We start from the raw sequence: 13,271 nt of genomic DNA, 5'->3' as shown, positions 1-13,271 counted from the left end.
AACCAAAACAAAACGACACTAAAGGGGGATTGTCATCAGGGTGCATGTTTAATGTTTACTGGCAAATTCCTTTATAAGGCCAATCTCCAACACACCCTTTGCTTTCAGGTCTAAGGACTTGCCTCGACATGGAGGCAAGAGAGCTGTGGGATACATTTATCCCACTTCCACACATGAGTCCTGTACAAACAAGAAACAAACCTGCAAAATTAGGCTCCATATTCACCTCATCGCTGTTAAGATTTGTTAAGACACACTCTCTAAAAATTGCTTCACCTGGATCCAAAACTTTGATGTAATACAACAATGGGTCCTAACAGAGTGTTGGAAATAGGCTGGCGCCAGGTAACGTTATTAATTAAAAACAGATGCCTTTATAAACTGATCGGCCCTTTGCCAAAGACGTACTGGGACGATCCAACAGCTCTCACTCTAAGACAGAAAAAAAAAAAACCCACGCAAGTCAACATTTTGTGAGGTGTTGTATTTGAGAAGCAACTTGATGCGAATTTTTTTTTCCATTGCTATTGTTTTCTTTGTATTTGATATACAGCTTTATAGGTCTGCGCTGTCCAATGAAAAGCAGACTTCTCCGCAAAAATGACGGACATGCATGCTTTTACCTAGACAACTGATTTGTTCTCTTTTAAGAATTCTGAATTTCATTTGTAAAATAACTACAGTTGTACTCACATCTGCGCAGTCCAATTAAAAGCATGTCTAAAAAAAATCAGTTGTTTGTTCCAACGTTTTCAGCCAAATTCACAATTTGTGATTTTTTTTCTTTCCCGGCGATACTTTCAATTGGACAGCAATGATAATGTGGATACAAACATGAGCAAAGTTCAGTGTGAACAACGTCAGCAGTAAGTTAATCTTAAGTAGCTTTGCCATTAATGTGGTTCCAGACCAAATAAACACTTGCTGAAACCAAGATAGGGACCGGGCCCTTACTCCATCACACCATAACCTCGAGGCCGTTATCAGCTTGTCTGCCATTGCCAGGTTCACTTTTCCCAGACTCCCAGCTGACTCCCAGCTTGTCTTTGAACTGCAGCGTGCACGCTCTCAAGCGAAGTGAGTGAGTGTGGCCATGTTATCTTTTCTGGCCAAACAGCCACAAGTTACATACCATAAGCAGCCAAGAACACTCCAGTTCAAATCACAAAAATAACACTGGTCGCACCAAGAAGAGAAATTTTTCCTAAACACCAACGCTGTTCTTGGAACTCGCTGACGTACCCTCCCAAGGTAGTTTATTGACATCTAAATGACAAAATAAAGGCAAGGCACAACAGATTAAACAAGTACGGCCTCATTGGAAGTGCAATCAGTTGTGACAAAGACATGTTGACCTCCTCTACCAGTTTTCCTGAGTTGATCACTTCGGGAGCATCGACCTGAGATCAAACCACTGATAGAGGCCACTGAGTAACACACAGCGTTTGGAAATTACATTTCAGGCTCAGCCACAATAAGGCAACTCCGAGAATCGCCCACTAAGCCGACGATGGCGCTGATGGCCTGGCGGGAAGGAATGTGTTGTTTGCAACGAGATTTTTATCACAACAAGGACTTGGGAGGAAGGCAATGTTGTTCAATCAGCAGCTTACGACACATCCTGCCAAGGTATGTCGACTGGCACTGGAGAATGAAGAATCTCTCCTTGTGCCAATGAAAACAAAAATGTTGCACAAGGGACTCCAAAGGCCATCCAGCCCTGAACCCAGGAGCAGGAATGAAAGCCATACAAACGATTGAAGCAAAACAAGCGGCGTGGCCCTTGGTCCTCTTTGAGGGTCACTCGGCTTATAGGGAAACAAAACCAGCTGAACCCAATTAAACATGTTGTTTTCTATGCATGTTTCCGTGCAGTTTCAAGCCACCCTGTAAAGCGACGATGATGTCACTGTCACAACACCGCAAGCGCGCTTTAAAAACGGCCCGGCTAAAAGAAAGATTTTTCTCTTATACTTAAGCCATTTGCACTTGAGCACCACATCAGAGCAGCCTATAGAAAACAAACATATCATTACCCCCCCCCCCCCCCCCCCACTGCCAGAGGTGGTCACCCTCAAGGTTGAGCCCATTATTGACTGACTAGCCCCACTTCATCAATCACTGAAATGCCAAAACAAGACTGAGAGACATTGTGATACAGCAGAAAATACCGCTATAACTAAAAGCATGATTGCGCAATCAAGTCCGCTGAACAGCTTTGCAATCTTGTCTTCCAAGCTCTCTCGTGGATGAATGAAAAATATCCTATGTTTGCACTAAACTCTCATGTTTATTCCGTAAAGTGTTGTGGCAACGTATCGGATTATTTGGGTAACATCCACACTAGGGATGCGCATATCAATCCCCTCAATTATTCTTGGCAGAGAATAAATTGGAGGTACAGTATAGTAATATTTGACCCGAGCAGGGACTTCCTAAATGTAGGTAAAGCCTTTCAAACCGACCATTTGAACACCTGCACTCATCTAACCCAATTTAAAAGGTCTTCTTTACTGTACTGATATATGGGCCAACGTGCCGAAGAGAATTGAGAGCCAAGGTTCCAGTTCGCATGGGAGCCGACATCATCACTGCTGAGTCCACTACAACTGCTTCCTGTTGCTTGTCCTGCGCTGGCATTAGAACTGCACTGCTGCCATTGTGCTCAGTAATCCTCACTGTAGTCACCGAGGGTACACCATTGTCCCCCCCAGCCATACACACAGCGAGGGTCCGGCTGGCTGGGCTCACATGCTGAATGAAGGTGCGGCGTAAAACGCTCGAATCAACACCGAGCAGCACGGCAACTCTCGTTGAAAGACGTCCGGCCGATGGCATGCAGCTGGATGCTTGGCTCTCACCCTACCTGATCTAAGCACATGTGTGCAGCCTCATTAAGTGCAGCAGTTGCTGCGGGTGGCGAGGTTAAAGTGATGAAATGCCTGAGGTCCAACCGAGCGTGACTTAAACAAAGACCCCGCTCGGACAAGAGGCCAACTTCAGGCAGCTCTGTGAGAAAACGAAGAGGGTGGAGGGGCAGACTTCATGAACCCGAGGTTCCCTACAACCAGACCGCACCACACTGCTATCCGTTCCCAGCGGCCAATCAACTGATGAAAAGTGTGATATCATACCTCGGCTGACAACTGTTGATGTGCACTGGGGGAAAGCATTTTTTCAAGTGACGGATGAGAGAAGCTATCACTCGCTTATCTTTTGAATGGTTCCTCCAGAAAAATGCATCTATTCCCAAAAGCGCTTCATTCGAACAGGCAGGGCACTGGAATTCAAACCATTTATGGCCTCGATTTGAATACAGAACCAAAACGATCGCTCGGACTGTTGCCTTTGTTCGCACGCATTTCAATGCTCCTCCAATTGAATAAGAATCTCAAATACAATACTAATCTGGCACTGAGATGCCTGTTACATCGGTGTTCCCATAAAAGGAGCCTAAACAGAGGCAGACATTTGTCTTTTTACCTTCAGGATTCCCCACTTGGAAAAAAAGAAATGTCACTAAGGCCACTAAAATCTACCAACTACTTTCATGTTGTTTTTAATCAGCCATACTTATGCCAATTAACATAAACGATGAATGTGAAATCTATCAGCCTAGAATTTCATGAAGAACAATCTGGAAAAAAAAAAGCAAGACGGCTTCCTCAAGCTCAAGAGGTAGATTCAACTTGAAGATAAGTCACTTTGTGGTTTTAGTACTTGGTGGTTAGCTTGTGTCATCTATCTGCCAAATTCAGTCAAAGGGTACTAGACTAAAGCGAAGGCGAAAGGATTGGGGGAAAAAATGTGTAATGCACCGAGAGATATTGAATAGCACGTAACCCTGCTGAGAGCATTGTTTAACTGACTATAAGGTCAGAGAAAATGTTTCTCTTTCTGCCTTCAAGTAATAACTTGCTGCTGAAACAGGCATTAAAGAAAAACGCATTTGAAAGCTAACCACGCAGTCTTCCATTTCACTCACAATTGGCTCTTCGTGTGCCAATGACATGAGCGGTACTCAACACGCTGAAAAAAAACAACAAAAAACACCACTTTGATTGCGACAAAAATAGTTTTGATGTAATTGGACACATACACAGATCCACTGGTCCTTTCACCCATCAGGCCGTGTGTGAGTGTGTGTGCGTGCGTCTTCGGTTGTTTGCGGGCCAAGCTGTGGGGCCAGTCAGTCTGTGCAGTCAACATTCAAATGCACTCCAGCATGGCAAATCATCTTGCACAAAGCTACAACATTCCCACAGGCTGAACTGTGAGAAAGAGCTGACACTTGAGGAAACCAGGAATTGAGGTTTTACCGTTTTGAACATGACCAGCTTCCAGGGAGGCAGAGGATCGACACGGCACTGGAAAACCAATGTTGTTCTTTTAACTACAAATTGCATGTGATTGCTGAGAAATGCTATCCTGCGGCCAAAATACCAGACAAAGAAAGTGCTGGTTACACATTGCAGTATATTATAGCAACCGGCAGATTATTTATTTATTTATTTTCATTGTTCAGTCGTTTCATTGGGACTATAAGTGGATACGTCACAGCACAGTGATTTCCGATCGGCATGTGCTCGGCAGGGAATTATCCAACTCCACTTATTTGGTCTGAAATTGATTTCAACCATCTATGCCAGTGACATATCGTGACAGAGAAAACACTTCCATTCTCTCCCACTAGATGGCAGAATACATAACCCGTGTATCAACTTTTAACGACATTTTTGTTAGGTGGTGTGTCTGGGACTTCTTCGAACGCAAATACGTGCCTTGGCTCAAAGGCCGAGACACAACATATAAGCACTATCAGAGCATCTTATAAAACGACGTGAGATCTGGCGATGGCACTGCTTCTAAGCCTCATCATTGCATTTTTTTTTTTTTGCAAGAAAACAAAACTGCCTCAGAAGCAGCCTTAAATTACAACACCTTTAATCATCCTTAAAATCAAGTGAAAGAAGAATTCTGAGAGCATGTCGACACTTTTAAGACCCAACGCCATTAGTCTGAAATAATAATTTATGGCGATCTAAAATGATCCTCGATGCAGCACGCTGTCAGCCTCAGGCCTGGAGAAAAATACCGCTGCACCTGGTTAATTGCTGCAAATAATGGGACCAGAGGGTCCTTCCTCACCACACTCGCATCGGTGTGCTTTCTTGAGAAGCAAGTGATTGACAGACAGTAATTATAGACAATTGCCTTGTAAACAATACACCCCCCACCCGCCATAGTTTATTTCCCCCTTCAACTCACCGGCCAGGCGAAGCTGAAGGGCAAAACTATCCTGGCCTTGTCATTCCTGACCGAGGTCCTAAAAGAAAAGGTATTCCCTCCGAGGACAGGCGTAGATCCCATTCCGAAACTGCACAGCCCCGCCGCCAAGACCCTCGACTGGTATTCCTTGAGGCAAACTTTAAAAAAGGTACGACACTCTCCCCGTGTGCATTTGGTGTCCGCCGTGCTCCGTGTGCCGCGGCAGCACGCGCCGCTTAACAACTCTCCGTTCGCGTTGTGAGTGGACAAGATTTGCAACTCGAACTGTCCCGATCCATCTGACACCTGTTGACAACAGAGCAGCGCTATATTAGAGAAGTGCGAGAAAACACTCAAAAGGTACCATGTTGTTTTTCAACTTTTTTCCCCCCCTGCACGCTGCATGTTATGTTAGCATAGCAACATTAAAGCGACAATCGAAGTATAATGAACGCAGCTTGAACCGCGTGACCCTTCCCCATGCATACATGCCCCCCCCCCCCGACCAAAACAAGGAGCTCCACACTGCAATTACGTACCTTTAGGAGAAAAGGGAGTAAAAAGGCAGCAAGGACGGCGACCCGTCTCCCAGTCATGCCTGCGCACTAAGGTGGCCGCTGCTGCTCGAACTATTCGTCTGGCCGACACTCGGCACCACGGCGCTCCGATTTAAACATGCACGACACGCCAGAAACACGTCACGATTCAAGCCGAGCACCGGATTCCTCTTCCCTCGTCGCGTCCCGCGATTTGTCCTTCCTCGTCGGATGAGACAAGATTCCACTTGTTAGTGAAAGTTGGCGCAAATACAAGCCATGCAGCGGTGCGCGTTTGCTGACTGCCCGACTGACGCACTGACTGACTTGACTGAAAGGTGGTGAGAGGAGCGAGGCAGCCTGCACAAGTTCAACCGAGAGGGAGTGTCTGAGTGCGTGTGTGTGTGTGTGCATAACACGGCCTTCCTCCACCCTCAACATATTCATGAGCAACATGCAAGCCCCGCCCATCACCTTTAAGACGACCGAGCTTGCAAACCGCCAAGGTTGGCTTTTGGAAACCAACACCCCGCCACAATGATGCGTTTTAATTCATCAGAGGTGTGTGCAGCAGCCAGAATGTACTCAAGACTACTGTTAGTTAATATCATAACGTACGTAAAAGTAAAAAGTTATCCTCCAAATAACGAATGTAAGCGTGCTCACTGAAAAAAATTACTCAGGTACTGAGTAACTGGTGGGTAACTCCTGACCATTTTTTAAAATCAGAGCAAGAACATGTGCAATTTCAGGTATTGCCCAACAGTGTCACTTGACACAACAATAAATCATCTGCATTATATAACATAGTTCAGGCACAGTGATCCATCCATTCATTTTCCGAACCGCTTTGTCCTCACGAGGGTTGCGGGGGGTGCCTATCCCAGCTGTCTTCGGGCAGTAGGCAGGGGACACCCTGAACCGGTTGTCAGCCCCAATCACAGGGCACACAGAGATGAACAACCATCCACGCTCACACTCACGCCTAGGGACAATTTTGAGTGTTCAATCAGCCTGCCATGCATGTTTTTGGAATGTGGGAGGAAACTAGAGAAACCCCACACAGGCACGGCAAGAACATGCAAACTCCACACAGGTAGGCTGGAGCCGCGATCGAACGCGTCACTTCTGCGTGAGGTCGACGCGCAAAACACTTGGCCACCAGACCGCCCTAAGGCACTTTTAGCCACAATAAATTGTCTTTATTTATTCTCAAGAAACAGGACAATAGGCCAACCAGGCAGAGATTAAATTGAAAACCGTATTTTTTTTCTCAAGTTCAAAGTGGATTTCTTGGAGGCTAAAATGTTCATATTTGTAGGCAGACGGATAATTACCAACACCACCATCACTTTCAATACCAGTTATCCTGAAGAGGCACACGGTGGGTGCTGTAGCCTATCCCAGCTAACCTCAGACTACACCCTGAACTGGTCGCCAGTCAGTCGCAGGGCACATACAGAGAGAAACAACCATCCACATGCACATCCACACCGTCACTGAGTGGGAACCGATCCCACGCTACCCGCTCACAAGTCAGGCGGGTGTCCCACTACACCATCAGCGACCAAATTGTTTTTTTATAATGATCCGTATAGTGTGGGCTGTTGGAAGCTGCACAGTGCCAGATCAGACACAAAACAAATAATTTACACCATTGCTTCAAGGTCCTGATAGTGATAATTAGTGATAGTGATAGTGATTATTTTACTCTCATAAGATTACAACTTTGATCTTCTATCTCGTGTTTTTTTTTTTTTTTTTCCAGGGTGGCGCTAATACTCCTTCGGAACCAAAATGACCAACATTGCAAAAGCAATCAGCATCAAGGCCAGTGTGTGTAAAAAAAAAATTCTGACAAATGAAGATGATCTTTTTCATCTGTTTGTGTACTACAATCCTTGGAGTTAATGCACTGAATTCCATGAATGAAATAATCAAAACGCCTACTTAATTCTTGCACAAGTTCTTCTTGGAAAGGGAAAAACAAGCTGGGTGCGAATGTTCATCGCTTGTTCCACAGTCCAAACATCATGGAATATCTTTTACAGCACAAAACTGGAGGCATTTGCCGTTGTTCAGTCGAAAAACAATTGGCAAAAGATATTAATGCCTCTTTATATTTTCCTGGAAGCCCTTTTGTAGAAGGGCGATTGTGGCCAGGTGTATCTTTTGGCGAGGGCTGTGCAGACAAGGAGATGGGAACCCCCCTCTCACTCTGTGGTTAGTGATTTGTGTGAGGCAATTACACAGGTCAGTCAATGGGTCACAAAAAAAAAAAACGGAAACGCAGTTGGGAGCTATGCTGGACTGTATCAATCAGTAACCATGTCGAGTTTCACCATCACACTTTACTGCTCTCTCTGAGGGAGTCACACATCTCCTTTGTACATTTCTCCCACAGAACCTCCAAACCATCTCCACAACCACATTATTGCGTGAATAATGTGTGCACTAATGCACTGAAGCCTTTTTCTTTAGATGATACATTATCGCTTAAACATGCAAAAATATTTGGGGGGGGGGAGAAAAAACTGAACAAAAAACAAGAACGACACTAAACAATGCCATTTGTATCATATTTGATACATGCATTTTCATTATGTAACTCATTCTTTATATTACATTAAATTATCTGTATCAAATTTGATACTGCAGGTTTAAAATATGATTTTACCCAAATGATCATTTTCAGATGTCATCTACATAATGCTTATCAATGTGATGCGACAAATATCTAAAACAACATGATATGGCAAAAATATTTTTGTGGATTTTGTTATAAGGGTTAATGAACATCTCAGTTCCCAAAAATCTGATTTTTTTGGCTATTCCTTGATGGGTCAGGCATTACAGGGTAACAGCAGCTTTATGTTTGATTGTGCTGAAAGGAAAATTAAATGTTGGACTTTTGGACTGTTTTTGCAAGAACATGAAAGGTGGGACACAGTCATGATGGCATTACCTCAAAGCAGGTGCACAGCATTCAAAAAGGTTGTTCTGATGCATGTCAAGTTTACAGATCAAACTGGGCACAGTTGTATGCTGCAATGCAATTACTTGCATTATTTTGTTGTTGTTGTTGTTTTATTTACTTCAGTACTTTGACAAAATAAACAAAATGCATTTTTTCTTAACAAATTAAGTCATGCAAAACATTAGGATTGTTATGACTTGTGTAATGTTGTTTGATTCTTTTTCCGCTCAGTGAAAGCATTTAAAAAAAAAAAAGAAAAATGGGATCCGTTGTGATACACTTGAAATATGGTGCCCAAAAGCTGAAGGTTTCTCTGAATTTCTGTGCAGTGTCCCCTCAAAAAGTTTTCTTGTCCAGCGTTTTTACTCCATAAAAACATCATGCAATCTGTATTTTCAAAAGACCAGATTCGTTTTTCTTTATACAGTCACAAAGTTATCAATGCGAATAGAAAAATCTTGTCATTCGCAATGATTGCAAGAATTGAACAATTTAAAAAAAATGGTCATAGCATAGGTTGAGTGAAACCTATGTGAATTCAAAAGGCAGCTCATTCCATCATTTTAAATCACTGCTGTCAATATCTAAATGCCACATTTCCTGTGGTTGAACTTCAAGATGAAAGGTATCGCTTCCTCACCGCCCGCCTGAGATGATAGACATCTCAGGTTACAGGCCTCATTGAAACACTCCGTCTGGGTAATTAGGGTTAATTGGAGAAGTTTTTAACCCGGGGGGATTCCCCCCATTGACGGCAAAAGGCAAATTTAAGTCTAGAATGTGTGTGTGCATGTGTGTTACGGTCCCATGACCTGCCCGGAGGTGATGCTTATGTTGGAATGGTGATGACGTGATATATTTTTGGAGATCAATGTGGAAAAAAATCTATTAAGGAAACTTTAAAAAATAAAAAAATCCAGATTATTAAAATTAACTTGCTACTTTTATATTGTTTTTGTTTTTGTTTTGTTTTTGGGGGCGGGGGGGGGGGGGGCATTCCATCTACTTCCAATATGGTAGCCAAGCAGTGTTTTCGGTGTCCTGTTAAGAATGGTTGAGAGCAGGGTTTCTCCTCTGAGGCCATGGTGCTAATCTCCTGCAGCCTTAATGTGATTATGGTAATGATCACACAAATGACCCCTGGGCTTTGGGATGGCGGGGTGAGGGGGATCGCTGGTTCACGCATCCTCACACAGGCACCGTGGCCCGGGCCACGCAGGAGAGACCACCAGACTGATCCCGTCGTGGTGGCCTTCTCTCTTCCTTCTGGCCTCGCTGTGCTTGGAAAAGGAGTGTGAATGAGCAAATGCATTCCAGCCGCCAACAAAAGAGCTGAACAACCACGAGGGAGATGGATATCCTTTGTTGTCTGACACTCAATGCCGTATTCCAATCCAATTACCTCAGCCTTTTGCAATCCGTCCCGTCGCCATGCCAAGCACTGAAGCCTGTCTGAACTCAGACTCGGAACCTGAACAAAAGTTTGGTGGATTAGCTACTCAGAGAATGTTCCCCCTCCCCTACTTTGACCAATATTGCTGTTCCTGTTCTCCAAATGTTCACCATATTCTGTCTTTAATCCAAGTTTTATCGGGGCTGCATAATACCAGTTAGCCAGCTTTTATTTTCCAAAACAAAATGAGCAATCTGAAATATCAGTCTCCAAAGCTAAACGATGGTCTGTACTTTACGTGCCATGTGAACAATCTGTCAGATTGATCTCAAATCACTGGTTCTAATAAGAATATTCAATCTTTCTCAATAATGTGGTGATCCACATATTCTATGTTCAAATTGAATATTGTGTGCAGTGCTTGCGCAAACTTTGCAGCACAGTAAAATGATGAGATAACAACATGGAAAAAAATGGTGTCCATTAAATTATGAACTGTGTGTGCATGTGTGAACAACCTTCATGATGGGTTTACAGCTACAGGGTAGTTTGAGAGCAGAAGATCAGATGTTCGTTGGTTTAAAGTGAAATGCTGTGAGGGTGATGCTGCTGACTCACGTTATGTTTCTTCTAGTTGTCTTTGCCTTTTTTCTCATTTTTTGTCATGTTTTGTGCAAAAGCAGGGGAGGCGGGGTGTACTGAACAAAATTTACAAACAAAAACACTTGCCGGGGAGTTCTGGAAAAACGAAATCCTGAAAAGACCAAAAAGTCAAAGTAACAACAAAACACCAGGAAATAAAACGCACCACTACAAGAAACTAAACAACGTGACAGCAACAGAAACTAAACAACATGACAGTAACACAATGATCTGACCGCAAGTGGTCGGTCGGTGTGGCTCTCCCATAGCAGACAGGTAATGATGATGACGAACAGGTGCGGCGTTGGAGGAAACACACTCAGATCCTGCCGACTTAGAGAACAAACAAACAAACAGAACCATGACAGTATCCCCGCCTCAACGGATGTCCAGACGTCCAAAAGTCAACGACGTGCGGCGCCAGAACTGGGATGGGCGGCGGCGCACCTCGTTCGGCACCGAAGCAGGAATGGATGGTGGCCGCAGAACGTGCACCGCCGTAAAAGAAACGGGTGGTGCCCGTAGAACGTAAGCGGCCCGTAGGACGTGTGTCACCCGCCAGACGGAACAGAGAGGGGTGGCGATTGCAGACTGTGCACCGCCAATACTCAAAGTTGCAACAAACCACCAGGAAACATAACACACCACTACAAGAAACAAAACGATAGTAAAGCAATTGAAATGGCATTACAGTAGCATAGCAATCTGACTACAAGTGATCGGAATTGCAGTCCTTAAGTAGGCAGGTAATGATGATGATGAATAGGTGCGGCGCTCGAGGGAAACAACTTCCATTCCTTCCTACTCAGAGAGCAAACAAACAGAACCATTACTTTTTGTTCCCAAAGGGTCAGCATTAATGATCTATTAGATACAATCACATAACGGGGTAGGACTAGATAAGTTTTTTACTTCTTCCTACTCCCTTGAACATAATAACTGTGTTGAATGAAGATTGATTTCTTTCTTTTTACTTTTTTTATCTACCTTATTTTCTGTCAAATTATTACTGTATATATGTTTTATGTTCAATAAACAAACAAACAAACAACAAACAAACAATTTATGTAATTTTGGCTACGTCCACACTTAAATGGATATTTTTACAAAACACATTTTCCCACACCAGTGTAGAACAAAATAGTTACACAATTATCCTGGAACCCAGGCAAACAAACAAGTGGCACAATAGTCCCTAAAAACAAGGCCGTTGTTGCCGACAAGGGCATTTTGAGCAAAACGGGACTGATAATAACGCGTAAAGCCCCCATCAATCTAAATGTCACTTAAACCAACATGATCTCTCGCCTTGAACTCTTTCAAATTAACTAGATTAGTTTACTCATAGGACTGTCCAAATCTGATATATCAGATATTGGTCAGCCAAAAAAAATAATGGATTATACCGGATTGCATCCAAAATCTCTTATCTATGCATTCCAATACTGAGATTCCAGTACTAATATTGGGCAGCGCCCGGATCGTGCATCCAAGCCCACATGATTCACAACAAGGGCATGTGCTCCGTAGCTAATATATTAGCAAGGAGGAGGAGTTATGTCAGCCGTGTGGCAGTACTTGTCACGAAAGTCCAAACAAGGCTCTGAGTGCATAATTTTGTGATACACAAATTTCCTCCGGTAGAGCAAAACTGTTGAAGTGTAACGTGACCGACTTCATCCTGCATTGAAGCAGCATCACAAAAAAAAAGCATGAGAATTTTCACAAGACAACGAAGGTTAAGAAACAAACCTCTTGCTCTTCCAAACAACCAACGCTCTGTGAAACATTTGAAAAGCAAAAAAGCGGTGGTGTGATCATTAATTGAATGCCTCGACCCTCACTACATTCGTCTTATTCTCCACCATAACACTGTCAATGAAACTGTATCCCCAACACATACTGTAGTGAGAGTAAATAAATTAATAACTGTTGTGAACTTTAATTGTTATTAAATGTATTTATTTATTTATTTATTCTACTCAATCGCATAATATGCTTACACTATGTTAAAATTATTTATTATTATTTTGTACTTTAAGAAATGTGTATATATACTGTATATATATATATATATATATATATATATTCTGCTTCAGAAACACAAAATAAAATGTTTAGTTAACCTTCTACGAATAGGAAACAAGGGGCCCATTGCAAGCTAAAATATTTTATTTCGGCTAAGTCTTTTTTTTGGTGCACCAGCACGGCAATGCCGGTTGACACGAAACATAAATGATAAAATACAGTATGATGTTTGAGGAGCTGATAGGATTAATCACTTAAGCACTTAAACAATGCGCTACTTAAATTTATTCTGCAATAATCAAAAGTGCCCTTGGTTGTCTGATGATTGCTATTTATTGTTTTTTTTGTTTATATTTATGTCTTAATGTCTTTTTATGCAATTCAGTTTTGCTGCCCTTATTTTTAGCTGTGTGTGTTTCAATGCACT

At 42.9% G+C, this 13,271-nt stretch overlaps 1 protein-coding gene across 1 annotated transcript in view; it reads right to left on the bottom strand.

Annotated features, from left to right (window-relative positions):
* The window catches only part of jag1b (jagged canonical Notch ligand 1b), a 30,930-nt gene extending 24,777 nt beyond the window's left edge, over positions 1–6,153 (bottom strand). The window contains exons 1-2 of the mRNA XM_086121658.1: positions 5,808–6,153; positions 5,269–5,574 (exon numbers count right to left, since the gene is read on the bottom strand). Coding sequence (XP_085977784.1) covers positions 5,269–5,574; positions 5,808–5,864 — 363 coding nt within the window. The 5' untranslated portion in view covers positions 5,865–6,153. The remainder of the gene's footprint in view (positions 1–5,268; positions 5,575–5,807) is intronic.
* Between the last annotated feature and the right edge of the window lie 7,118 nt (positions 6,154–13,271).

The sequence above is a fragment of the Hippocampus guttulatus genome, chromosome 10 (genome assembly GCF_054856545.1).
Source record: "Hippocampus guttulatus isolate MCC_2025c chromosome 10, RoL_Hgut_1.0, whole genome shotgun sequence".
In the NCBI taxonomy this organism is placed as follows: domain Eukaryota; kingdom Metazoa; phylum Chordata; class Actinopteri; order Syngnathiformes; family Syngnathidae; genus Hippocampus; species Hippocampus guttulatus.
Note: the sequence above shows the minus strand (reverse complement) of the source record. Positions and strands in the feature narration are given on the sequence as shown.